General features: G+C 45.6%; 2 protein-coding genes across 2 annotated transcripts in view; one reads left to right on the top strand and one right to left on the bottom strand.

The window, feature by feature from the left end:
* Nucleotides 1-6,386: 6,386 nt before the first annotated feature.
* LOC118583894 (serine/arginine repetitive matrix protein 3-like) lies at nt 6,387-11,030 on the bottom strand. Its single transcript, XM_036187640.1, has 2 exons — nt 10,966-11,030; nt 6,387-8,532 (listed from the first exon to the last, which is right to left on the bottom strand). Exons 1-2 carry the CDS (start codon nt 11,028-11,030, stop codon nt 7,659-7,661), a joined length of 939 nt encoding a protein of 312 aa, XP_036043533.1. The 3' UTR covers nt 6,387-7,658.
* The window catches only part of Siah1 (siah E3 ubiquitin protein ligase 1), a 26,717-nt gene continuing 20,910 nt past the window's right edge, over nt 8,055-13,861 (top strand). The window contains exon 1 of the mRNA XM_036187622.1: nt 8,055-8,235. The gene's annotated coding sequence lies outside the window, so the exon portion shown is untranslated. The remainder of the gene's footprint in view (nt 8,236-13,861) is intronic.

Genomic DNA, 13,861 nt, shown 5'->3' with positions numbered 1-13,861 from the left:
TGTCTGGAAAGCCATGGGCAGTTCAGGGCTGTTGGGGTAGCCACCTATTAGTTGCCCTTTCTTCAGTCTCCCATTTTGACCCTAGTTAAATGGGCTGCAAACCAACTATGGTGGTTTTAATGAGGATGGCCCCATAGGTTCATGCACTTGACTGCTTGGTTTTTAGTTGGTGGAACTGCTTGGGAAAGGTTAGGAGGTGTGGTCTTTTTGGAAGAGATATCTCACTGGGTACAAGCCTGATGCTTCAGAAGCCTCCCCCATGCCCAATACACTCTCTGGCTACTGCTTATAGATGAAGATGTGAACTCTCAGCTGATCCAGCTGCCTGCTGCCTTGCCTTCAACCCACCGTCATGGACTCCATCCCTCTGGAACCATAAACCCCAAATAAACCCATCTATAGTTTGCTTTATCACAGCAGTATAAAAGTACCTAAGACACTAACCAACCAGCCAACAAATATGAAAGCAGGCAGAGGACTTGATGAGAAGATGAAGGGGCTGGGTGGAAACATATATCATCAAGGTACATCATACATAAACATGAAATTATGAAAGAATAAAATCTCAAAACAGAGATAACTTTTCCTCTTCCCCTTTAAAAAAAAGACATTTGAAAAGTAATTGTCAATACCACTTGCCTGCCTGGGACCACCAGAATGACAATAAAAATGTAAAGGGTTTTCTTTTCTTTTTAAATTTTTTTAGATTTTTAAAAAATTCTATGTTATGTGTCAGAGTTTAATCTGCATGTATGTATGTGCACCGTGTAAATGCCTGATGCCTGCAGAGGCCAGAAGAAGGTGTCAGTTCCCCTAGAATTGGAGTTACAGGTGGTTGTAAGCCATCACTTGGGTGCTGGGAATCGAACCTGGATCCATTGCAAGAGTAACAAGTGCTCTAAACCATTGGACCATCTCTCCAGTCCCCTGTAAATGGTTTTCTAACTTCCTGTAAAATGTGTTGGTCAGCACATAACCCTTTTCCCGAAGACATAGTACAGAAAACTACAGTCAGCTACGGTCATGGGCACGTGCATTCCCTGGCCATTCAGAAACTTCTTTTGCAGCTAGTTCCATTCTTGAATACCTTAATTCTTCTTTCAACTTCCCACTTGTTAGGAGTCTTTTTCTGGATGCTGTTTAATGAGTTCTTCAATCCCAGACAGTGAGTGGCTGGGGACAGGTGTGTCTGATAAAGAAAACACTGTTTCTGCTCTGCTTCAGGCATGTCTGACAAGCCTGGGAACTGCTTTTCTTTGCAGAGCTGATAGGAATCTGGGAGGGAGGAGCACTTCCAGTTTCAGGCCAAGAAAGGCTCTGCTGTCTGGCTAGGGCACAGTGAAGTGTTGAGAGGAATGTGCTTATGTCTCTAGGACCGTCAATGTGAACTCACAGCCATACATAGATAACATAGCTGGGCCCTTACCTGTGTAATTCTAGCACTTGTGAGGCAGAGGCAGGAAGATTGCTGTGAATATGAGATCATCCTGGGCTACATGGTGTAACCGGGGCGTCAGAGCTAGAGAATAAAATCTTGTCTCAAAAGAGAAAACTCCAGCCAGTGAGGTGGTTCATTAAGAAAAGGTGTTTGCCATCAAGCTGAGGACCTGAGCTCAATCCCTGGAATCCACACGGAGACTGGGGAGAACTGGCTTCAGCAGGTTGCTCTCTGACTTGTACACATATAGCTTGCCAACTACACACTCACACACATACACAGGCACACAAAATACATTTAAAAATTAAAACAACAAAAATAGGAGAAAAAGCAAAAGTGTCTTCCAGGGCAGAAGACACTGTAACTGCCTGAAACAAGGACCACTGGTGAGAGACCTAAGCAGGACGTTGTCCTTGTGAGGGGATGTGTTGTAGTCACACGGGCATCTGGAGAACATGTGAATGGTTCGGCCAATTTGGCACCATTATAGGGCTTGGTTCTTTTGTTTTCTTACTTGCTAAAACCTAGTCTTGCTGTGTAGCCGAGGCTGGCTTCCCGCTTGATAACCTCCTGTCTCAGCCTCTCAACTGTGAGGAGGATTGGTGTGGGATACCCTGTCTGACACGGACTGCTTTAAACACATGCAGAGGACATCATGCATTGACGGTAGAAGCCAGTCACCCGGCGGACTTCGTTAAACACCAGTAATACATTCATTCCTCATAGAGTCAGTGAACCGTAGAGGCTTGATGGAGGAGAGATTGAGTAGGTTTTCTAAAAATGGAGAGTCTGCAGAGACCCTGGGAAACTGTTTGTAGCAGCAAACAGATGAATAAGGGCAAGATCTGTGCTTTGTAACAGGGTACTGCAGACTGCTGGGGTGATGGCCATGCTTGCTGAGGCACTTTGAAAGTTACTGTCACATATTGGAGGGATGAGTTTTTGGATATCTGAACTGTATACATACATGAAGCTTGAATTCACCTTTGTGTATGCTTGTGCTGAGGCAGGGTCTCATATATCCCAGGTTGTCCTTGAACTTGCTCTACAGCACGGGGGGATTAAGAGTTCTCAGTATACCTATCTAGTCAGGTTTATAGGCATCCCAGAGTTCTTGAAACTTGAATTTAAAACAGGTATGGTAGCGCACACTGATAATCCCAGCACTCAGGAGGACTGTAAGTTGGAAACTAGTGTGAGCTATTCAGTAAGACACTATCTCAGGGAAAAGGGAGGCGGGCAATGCAAGACCCAGTGTGTTTATTCTGCTTGTTCCTACTTCATTTCTTAAGAAAATCACTAGGCATCAAAAACTTCTTATGAGACAATGCCAGGAACTGTGTATCTCATCTATATTAGCTATCCCAATAAAGATACAGTCATGGATATCCGCTTTGTTCCTAAGAGGAAAGTGAGTCATTTCTGTCACTGGAGCCCTTAAAGGGTCAGTACAGGACAGGTGCTTTATATCCCATTGGAGATGTGATTGCCACTCAACAGGATCCTTATGCACTCTTATTTTGAAGTATTTCAGGACCTAAAATGCCCTCATTTACAGCATTATTGTTTACAAAATGCCTTTCTGGTCTAGAGATGCAGCTTAGTGGTGTAGTTGGGTTTTGTTTTGTTTTGTTTTTCTCTTTGCTCTTTGGGGAGCCTACCACCCAGCTCCCAAATAATCACATGGAGACTTATGCTTAATGTCCAGCCTCAGCTTGGCCTATTTCTAGTCAGCTTTTCTTAAATTATCCCATCTACCTTTTGCCTCCAGGCTTTTATCTTTATTTCTGTATATCTTTTCTTTCCTTCTTATTCCATGTCTGGCTGTGTGGCTGGCTCCCAGCATCCTCCTGTCTTCCTTTTCTTATTCTTCCTTCTTCTCTTCTTATTTATTCTCTCTGTCTGACAGCGCCACCCATTTTTCTTTTCTTTCTTTCTTTCTTTCTTTTTTTTTTTTCTTTGAGACAGGGTTTCTCTGTGTAGCTTTGCACCTTTCCTGGAATTCACTTGGTAGCCCAGGCTGGCCTCGAACTCACAGGATCTGCCTGGCTCTGCCTCCTGAGTGCTGGGATTAAAGGCGTGCGCCACCACTGCCCAGCTTTTTTTTTTTTTTTTTAATTTTTAAAATTTTTTATTTTCTTAGCGCCGCCTATTTCTATCTCATGTCTAGCTATTTATTAGACCAATCCGGTGTTTTAGACAGGCAAAGTAACACAGCTTTACAGAGTTAAATAAATGCAACATAAAAGAATGCAACACAATTTACATCATTAAACAAATATTCCACAGCATAAACGAATGTAACACATCTTCAACTAATATTCCACAGCATAGTGGCACAGTGCTTCTGTAGCAAGCAAGGGGTTCTGGGTTTAATCCCCAACGGGGCAAGTAGTAAAATAGTGCTTTTCTACAGTATCATGGAAATGCCACCATCCATGTGGCATTTTACTTTAAAATCGGAGGTCCATTAACTTTAGGACGTGAGGTTCATGTCCTACACATACCTATCACCCGGACTTAGCCAATCGGGTTTTTAAATCTCATTAAACCCCTGAGATGAAATTAGTCTGATGAAATTAGCTTTGTATAAAAAGGAATCAGAAAAAGGAAGCAGAGAATTTTGGTTGCTGGAGGAGAGGGGGCTTGAAACAGTCAAAGGGAAAAGCAACAGGTCAAGAGGGCAAGGAATGAACAAGTTCAGGAGGCGCGACCGCATCTGGGTGCTGATGTGAAAATGCCGACACCTAGAGACCTGCCTTCGTCTGGCATCTTTGGGAACGCTCTGTCCTGGGTACCCAGCAACTTCAAAGGCTGCAGTCATTTGTAAGGTGCTGTCTGTCTGTCTGTCTGGCTGTCAGTCCAGACAGCTGCTGTCATTTTCAGATGGGCAAATGCTGTTGGGAGAAAGGAGGGGTAAGGTGTGAGGGGCAGAGATGCCTGTCTTTGGGTCGGCAGGGTGTTAACAACTTTGTCTCAATGGCAGCTTCTCTTATTCATCTTGCTGTGTTCAGAAAGACCAAAAGATTGGGGGTGGGGTGGGGCTGGAGGACTATGTCCCACCCAGACGGGGTAGCGCGCTCTTTCCCAAGCCTGCATCCTTCAAAGCCTACATGCCTATGAAAATGCAAAGTTCACTCCTGAACTATCTCTATTTTCTCTTACAAAGGAACTGTAAGTTTATTGTAAAAGGTGAAAGAAAATAGCTAGTTTTAAAATGTTTTTTTCCTTACTACTGGGGATCAGAGCCCCCGGGCCTCACCAATTCTAGCAAGAGCTTTACTACTAAGCTAGAGCCTCAGATATTTCTGTAGTCTTATAAATTATTGAGACAGGGTCTCACTATATACCTCTGGCTGGTCTTGAGCTAGATATGAAGATCGGGCTGTCCTTGAACTCAGTGCTCTGACTGCCTCTGCCTTCTGAGTGCTAGGATTAACGATGTCCACTTCATCAGTCTCACTTTTGTAAGCGAAGTCTCACTAGGTAACTGAAGAACAATGGGGAGGCCACAAGCGTGAGACGCCATTCCTGGCTTGTCTCCTTTTCTATTTAATTCCGGCAGTTAGGATGAGAGTTGTAGACAGTTTGTTGTTGTTGTTGTTACTTTTGAGACAATGTTTCATTCTGTGCTGACCTGGAATTTACATTAGTCAAGGCTGGACTTGAACTCTTGCGTCAGCCATTTTATAGTATCTAGTTATGCAGTAATGATATCGATAAACCTCAAAATGTCCATTCCAAAACAAACTCTTTTTGGTCAATGTAAAATCAGTTTGCCTGTGACTCCAGAAAATCTGCCTTCATGTAGCCACACAGGGGTTCCCTAAAGGGCCAAGGGATTTGCGATCTCCTTGAATTCTCGGGGCCCGTTTCCATGCTTTCTACATGTGCTCTAAGCTCTTTCTATTTAAAGAATGTGTCTTGTGATGAGCACATGCCCTTAATCCCAGGCAGAGGCAGGTGGCTCTCTGAGTTTGAGGCCAGCCTGCCCTACAGAAGGAGTTCTACGGCAGTCAGGCTATACAGAGAAATTGAATCTTGAAAAGCAAAAACAAGGATGCATCTTGCTTTCTGCTAGAACCTTGGAATAGCAGTTAGGACACCGAAGCTGGGCTTAATTTATTTTTATTTATTTTTATTTTTTATTTTTTTTAAGACAATGTCTTCAGTGATGATTCACTTGTCTTTCTCCCAAGTACCGGGTCTACAAGCATGCTCCACTGTGCTCTACCTGGGTTGGATTTGGATCCTGACTGACATCTAGCACCTTCTAGGTTTCCTGTGCCTTACTTGCTCTAGCAGAGCAAGAATGGGAACAATAATGGTAGTTATTTCGTGAAGGTTTCTGTTTTGTTTTTGTCCCCCCCCCCCCCCCCCAGGTAGTTTCTCTGTGTAGTCCTGGCTGTCCTGGGACTCTCTGTTTAGATCAGGCTGGCTTCGAACTCAGAGATCTGCCTGCTTCTGCCTCCTGAGTGCCAAGATTAAGCCATGTACCACCACCATTCAGCTTATTTTATGGAATGTTTGTGGAACTGATGAAGTGAAACATGAATCTGGCACTGAAGTGTAGTAGCATATGATATTATTTTCATGTGCCCATCCCAGATCACCTGAAAAAGATCCTTCTTTGTGGCCACTTCCTGGTTTAGGCTTTCATTTCGTGAGTTTTCTCTCGAATTTTCCCCATTTCTTCTCGCCATCAGCTTCTCTGGCCTCCCTACCATCACATTCAGGCTCACACTGTTTTGTCATCAGGCTGAGTACTGTCCCTTAGGAACTACAAGTGAGCACCTTGGTCCTCAAAGCACAGCATGTCTGAACTCCACTGGCTTTGCAGCAGCCCAGGGCTTTATGCCCCGCCCCCCTTCCTCAGCCCACCCCCTAAGAAAAAAACCCAGTGGAGAAGTGGACAGCCACAGGGCTGTCTTTTGACATTTTCCCTACTTCATTAGTGTCCCCACAATTTCCAGGCTCCCTCCAATCTGGCTAATTCCTTATCCTTCAGCTTTGTGCCATACACCTGTGCACTCATATCTCACATCCCCATCTTTGGGGATTTTTTTCACAGCAATAGGGGTATGTTTATGAGACTGGATGTTTGTGTCTCTTACAAGACTATAAGTACTTCCTAAGTGCCCAGCCAATAGTTCTGTATTCTCAGGACTATCGTGGTGACTATCATTTGTTCAATGAATGGGAGAGTGAATGAATGTCTTCCTATTTGGTAAGGTCTGGCTAAGCACAGTATATGACAATTATTTTAGACGGCCTGTGTAAATAAATATTTGTTGAAATAAACAAGAACCCTACTAAAATCTAAAATCTTTGTGGATCTACATAACGCAAACTCTTCATCTAGCTTTTGGACGTTGAGGACCAACATATTAGGAGTATATGGTGCTTTTGGCTAAAAACATCTTTAAAAAAAAACAACTTTGACAACTGGATGTGCTAATGGTCCCAGAGGAAGGCCACAATAAGAAAAATATTAGATTGAAAACAGAAGTATCAACGCAGGCACAGACTATGTATATGCTGAGGGAAGCTGAAAATTCTGCCTTTGAGTACAATTTGGGTTCTGGCTGGGGCGGTGTTTGTGCTGATGGTTCGGCTGCGAGGAGACTTTCCTGAAACCCCATCTAAAAAGTACTTTGTTTGCACACAGCATTCCATGTCCATAGTTCTTCCCTGGAAATCCACTCAGGAACTTGGTCAGACTCAGGCACCCATCCAAAAAGTTGTAGCGGGGACTGGTAACAGGGATGGCTCAGCAGAGGCCCTGCCACCAGGGCTCACCACTTGCCTTCCAGCCCCAGAACCCACAAGCTGTCCCTCTGCCCTCCACACTCACAGCCTCACTCCACAGGGTCCAATTTAAAGGCTTCACCCCTTCACCCGCAATTGGGGAGTCTCATCCTAGGCAGGAACTCCTCACGAATACATCCCTAGCCCCGAAGAGGAGGTTTTCATTTTATCATTTTAGATACAGGGTCTCACCGTGAAGCCCTAGAACTCTCTACATAGCTATAGACCCGACTGGACCCCAAACTTGTGGCGATCCCGTTCCTGCTTCCCGAGTGCTTGGGGTCACAGGCGTGCTCCACAGTGCCTGCCCCCCCCCCCTTTTTTTTAATTTAAAGCAGCAGGATGGACAGTCCCCAACGAGGAGCTTTCTAGATGAGAGGGGATGCAGAAGAAAAGGCGTGCTTCTAACTGGCTAGCTTCCAACCAGCCTCCCCGGAGGCGCGGCCCTCTCTTCTTCCAGCGTGGGGTCGTGGCGGCCGCTACAGGCCGCGGGCCCGGGGAGAGGAGAGGCGCAAACCCAGTCAGCCCCACAGAAGGGCCGGAGACCGCACAGCCGCCTCGTGGGCATGCTCGGGGCGCAGCTCCGGTAACCGAAGCGTCCCGACGCCAACCGCCACCGCGGGAACCAGTACCGCGGCGGGCGCGCGGGCCGAAGCCGCCGGCCGCCTCTGCGCCTGCGCGGCCGTGGGAAGCCCCGCCCCAACGGGCTCTCCGCGCGCGCCCGCTCATGGCGGCCGCCGCAGTGTGTGGTGTTTAGCGGGCGCGCGCGGCGGGCTCGAGGACGCGCGGGGCGGCGGCGGCGGCGGCGGCAGGGGAGCCGGGCTGCCGGGCGGGCGCGCTCTCGAGGGCGGCGGCCCAGGGTGTCCGGTCGGTCTCGGCGCTGGGAGAGGTGGAGGCGCGGCCCGTGGCGGCGGCGGTGGCGGCGGCGGCAGCTGGCGACCGGGCGCGATAGACGGGGCCGGGGTCCGCGGCGCGCTCTCCGCCCACAGGTAAGCGGGCGGCCTGGAGGGAGGAGCCGGCGGCGGCCCGGGGAGGGCCGGCGGGTCCCTCGCGGAGCCGCGGCGCCTTTGTCTCGGCCGCCCCGGGCGGGCCCAGCCGAGAGCGGCCGTGTGAGGCGGTGGAGGGCGGGCGGGCGCGCCGAGGCTCCGGCCCCGCGCCCTCGCGCAGTCTTTGTTGTGCGGCCGGGTGTACGGCCAACATGGCGGAGGTCAGCCGCGCGCTGCGCGGGCCGCGGCCGGGCCTCGCCTCGGCGGCTTCGGGCGGGCGGCCTTCCCCCGGACCTGCGCCTTCATTGTGCGGGGAAGAACGCAGCCTCCTCCCTTGTTTATGTCGCCACGAGCGAGCGCGCGGACGCCGGGCCGGGCCGCTCCAACCTTTAAGCATAAGCCTTGCTCCGCCCAGCTTCCTTTGCGGGATAGTTGGGGTCCTTCCTCCACGCTCCCAGATGCAACTTAGTGTGCACGCCCTGGGCCGCTGCGGAGCGCCGGTTCCTGGAAAGATAGGGAATTTGTTTACCCTGGCAGGAGTCACATTGTGCATTCGCAAAATGAGGCCATGGAGTTGGTTTGTCAAAGTCATGGAAGCCCCGAGTGTGGATGTAGGACAGGGATCTTAACTGCTCTTCCTAGCGTTGAACATTTGCCATTTCTTGATAGGCGACTGTCAAGGGTGAAATGTTAACTCGTTAAAGCGTTAGGAGCACGGGCTCCGAACTCTGCTCTGCTTTGAATCAAATCCTGCCCCACCGGTTTGTGACCTTGGGCAATATTCCTAATTTCTTGGGCGCTTCATTTTCCTATTCTGCAAAATGGATCTAATGGAGAGTATTTATTTCAAGACCGTTGAGAACTGATGAGATGGGGAATAGTTGAAGTGCAGTAGTTGAAGAGCTCTTAGCAGTAAGTGCTCAGCAAATGATTACTGCTAAGGCTCTTGTCTCGTAAAATACGCTTAAGTTATGCGTTGGAAGTACGTAGACCAAAATATTTGGAATTATAAGTCGTTAGTGCTTGGGTTTTGTTGTTAAATGAAAGGATTTTAGGGGACAGAATGACATGCTTTCGGAAATGGTGCAGTTGTGGGTCTTGAGTGATGGGGATATGAATTGGTAGATACTGTACATTCTGGAATTTGGAAAGTCAAATAGATTAAAATGAAGGTTCCGTTTGGCAGTTTTAGATTATGGATCAGTTCACTTTCAAGGACTTCAGTTACCTAACTTGGAAAAGTAGGACAGTGAATCCCTTTAATTAGTGTAGTTACCTGTGGTGTCACCCTGGCTTCTTCAGAAGCTGCTGTGACAGATGGAAGGACAGTAACTGGCACGGAGAGATTGGCTCACGTGGTGGAGAGTCTATTTACCTGTGGGATAAGTTTGTGACTGGTAGATTTTCTCAAAGTGGATTACATAAATCACCCATACTTTTTTGTTTTGGAAATTTAAATAACAATACAGACTTCTGTAAATATGAATAGGTTAGGTGCGATTTTGTTCAGACCTTTTTTACTTAACATGGGTTTTGCCAGATTTGTTGTGTATTGGAATTAGTGTAAGAGACCCCTTTCAGTATCTTTGCATCATAGCTTTGTAACAGTATCTAAAACTGAAATAGAGTGTAGCAAATTTGGGGAATTGCAAATTTGTCAGGATAGTGCCTCTGTCTCTGTCTACAGTCGTCTGTCTCTCTCTCTCTCTCTCTCACACACACACACACACACACACACACACACACACACACACACACAAAGAATTACATTTAGAAACAAATGTAATTCATTTTGCATCAGAATGTCTGTTCTTTCAAGTCTTCAGGACATTCCTACACCAGAAAGCTGGGTTTGGTGGTAGAAACCTGTACTCACATTACTTGCCTAGAATTCCAACATTTGCGAGGCTGAGGCAGGAGAAAGTTTTAGGCCAGCTAGGGATACACACACACACACACACACACACACACACACACACCCCTAAAAAAATTCGCTGTATTCTTATTATCTGTAATTCAGAAAAAATATTCTATTTGGTTAAAAGTAGTAACAGGGGAAATAGCCAGATTTGCCACTGATTGGAAGAGTAGAGTTTTGTTTTCAGTGTGTAAGGTATTTTGAAAACCAGTCTTACATAATGAAGGTAACAGAACAAGTTGAGTGACTTTGCATAGTTGTAGATGACTTACATCTTACTTTATGGTAGTTAATACACTCAGTTTTAAAGACTGGACATTCTCTGTTTCAGATCTTTAAATAAAAATAGGAATTTCTATATGTAATCTGTAAAATATTTAAATGTTTGATGTATTTCATTTAGACCTTTCCTTCAACCAGATCTGTATGAGAATTTTAGAGCTCACCCTTCCCTAGAAACAGACAAATATGGGAAAGAAATTTCCTTCTTTACAGTAAGTAGTCACTGGCAGTCGTCTGATGACAGGGGCCAGAAGAGGGCAATCAGATCATCTGGAGCTGGAGTTGCAGGTAGCTGTGAGCTCCTGACATGGATGGCTGAACTGGGGTCCCCTGGAAGAGCAGCAAATGCTCTTAACAGCCGAGCTTCTCTCAAGCCCTGCTTTAGCCATCCCTGTGGCTGCCTAGGGTATCAGGGTAAATGAGCGTTCTCATTAAACCTATGAGCCTGACTTGAAAGGCCTTCAAGATGGAGTCCCAAGTTCCTTGATGTGTTCAGTAAATATAGTTAGTGCCTTGCCTGAGCTGGCCCCTACCGTTGCTTCCTTGCCTTGTTGATGGACTGTGTGCTTTCAGGCCCCTCTGCTTCTACTAAATTCATAATAGCCTAGTCATCATTAGCTGAGCTCTTCCTGGACTCCACACATTGAATTGGGTGCCATCTCCCCATATTCCCACAGTACTCTGCTTGTCTCCACTGTAGTCTCCTGAGCTGCTGTTTTTCTGTATAGTTCTTTGCTTCTCCAAATAGGCTGTGATGTCTTTGCAATTTAGCTTTGTTCGCTTGCTTGTTCAGCACTACGTTTTCATATAGTTGGTGCTCAGTAAATCAATGTGAAATGACTTACATTGACTTAAATAGACTTTTTCAGTCTTATCCCAGCATGTCATCTTTGCCCTACTTATTCAAACTAGATTATTTTGTTCTTGAATACTGTAGGTTTCTATAGTATTTGGTCGTTATGTGTAATCTTCAGTGTCTGCTTTTGCTGCTTTGGGAAGATCAGTTTCTCTGAGTCTTAGGTTCTAGTACTACAATGTGAATAGCTAGCTATTAAATATATTACTCTACCCACCGCCCAGGTCCTATTGTTGAAGTAACCATTGTAATTGTGTGATTAAAAGGACAGGCCATTAAGAGTCAGACCTGGATGTGTCTTTTTCCCTGTCATTTGTCGATGATCCTTGAGAGCAGAGATACTGCCTACATCTGCATTAAAAAACACAATGCCTATACTCACAGCTTAAATAATTAAAATGGCAGTAAGATATCTCTAAATATTAGCCTTACATTTGAGTGAAGAAATAAAATTACAAGTTATTTTATGTGCTATAAAAGGAGTCACAGTACTGAAGTAGAACGGGGTGGGAGGGACAGCTGCTGTTGGGGTGGTAACATCTAAAGGAAGATGAAGAGCTGGAGCTAGCCCTTTGAAGCAGGGGAGCAGCCTAGCAAAGGTCCTGGAGGCTGGAGAATTTGGAGTGTTTAAGAAGCTGGGAGAATGAAATGAAATGATGGATTGAGGAAGCAGGCAGGTGTGTGTGTGTGTGTGTGTGTGTGTGTGTGTGTGTGAGAGTGAGAGAGAGAGAGAGAGAGAGAGAGAGAGAGATTTTGTTGAGTCAGCAAGAAATGTGAACTTTAAGAGTCCCAAGGAAACTCCTTACAAGGTTTCCTTACAAGGATAACAAAATCCTCTGACTTTTAAAGATTGCTTTAAACTGGTAGTGGTTGTGGTGAATGCCTTTAATCCCAGCACTTGGGAGGCATTGCCAGAGGCAGGTGGATCTCTGAGTTTGAGGCCAGCCTGATCTATAGAAAGAGTTCCAGGAGAGCCAGGGCTACACAGAGAAACCCTGTCTTGAAAAACCAACACCAAAAAACAAACAAACAAAAAACAAAAAACAAAACAACAACAACAAAAGATTGCTATAAGCTGTTTGGCGACTTTCAATTTCTTATAATCCATGATAGTTGATTATGACCTGGATTAAAGTGCTGGCAGTGAAGATGAACAAAGTGGATGGATTTCAGATATATTTTGATACATAATAATAACATATCTTGCTGATGGGTTAGACGTTAGAGGTAGGAAAAGGAAGGAATGAAGATTTCTGGCTATAGTGACTATGGATTGTGTTGCCACTTGTCAAGATGAAAAAGACTGGAGGAGATGAGCCAGGATGGCAGTAAAATGCAGAGTTGTCATGTGCTTGAATTGAGATGTCTATGCAATTGGAGGGGGAAAGAACACAATAGGCCTGCAGTAGCTTAGAAGCCAGATGGGGGTTCTTAGTGTATCATTGTGTTGAAGAGACCTGGTTCAAGAGGGGAGTATAACATTTAGAAGCAAGAAGATAGCAGGCAAGGTTCTTGAATTCTCAAGGGAGGGAAGTTAGCCTGTAGGCTTGATGGAGAGAAGATAAGGTAGTTTTGACTTTGGTGGTTTCTGCTGTCTTTTCTGCAAGCAGGAGAGGTGAAACCCTCAGTGAATACAGGTCCTGTATGTTGCAGGTCAGAGGTATAGACATGGGTTGAGCATCTGTGCACGGTTGAAGGGGCTGCTTGCTGTTCAAGGAGATCCTAGGAGAATACTAAAATGATTGAATGATTATCTTTGGTTCTTAAATGTATGCTTTCTGGTTGACATTTTACATAACTACATATAGAAAGGTGCTCAAATCATGTGTAGGCCTTGAATTTTTACAGAGTGAACCCCCTGTTGTAACCATTCCCTGGGGTTAAGAACATTACCAGAACAAGAAATCCTCTTTCCTCATTTAATTACTGCTCCCGACAGGAGGCACCTCTTGTCATTGAATGCCAAAGATGGAATTTACTTGCTTTTGAGCTTTCTATGAATGGATTAATGCTGCATGTGCTCCTTCCCATCTGTTTTAGTTCTTGAGTTTGTTCCTGTCAAGGTCACCAGCCAAATGACATAGCATCCCAGTACTTACACATCCTGTGCATGCTTGCTGTAAGTCAACAGGAAGTGCAGTCTGAATGATGTTGATAAAGTCTGACCAAGTGATTCTGACTGGCAAAGACTTCATTAAGTTTGGTTTTTGTTTTTGTTTTTGTTTTTTGTAGATTTTTTGTTTGTTTGGAACAAAGGTTTGGGCACATGAACAAGAAGGAGAAAAACTAATCTATATTTATAAGCAGAGACTGCCAGTGACAATTATGTCTTTTCCTCCTTTTCCCCTCTTCTCTTTCCTTTTTGATTTTCTGTTAGATGTTCTTACTCTGTAGCTGGCTGGAACTCTTGGAACTGGAGTTATAGGTGGTTGTGAGCGCCATATGAGTGCTAGGAACCAAACTTGTGTCCTCTGTAAGAACAGTAAGTGCTTTTAAGCACTAAGCCTCTGTGCAGCTCCCAGTTTATTGAAGGTTTTCTCTTTTACAACATTTATTTATTTTCAAATTGTGTG

The sequence above is a fragment of the Onychomys torridus genome, chromosome 5, assembly GCF_903995425.1.
Source record: "Onychomys torridus chromosome 5, mOncTor1.1, whole genome shotgun sequence".
Taxonomy (NCBI): domain Eukaryota; kingdom Metazoa; phylum Chordata; class Mammalia; order Rodentia; family Cricetidae; genus Onychomys; species Onychomys torridus.
Note: the sequence above shows the minus strand (reverse complement) of the source record. Positions and strands in the feature narration are given on the sequence as shown.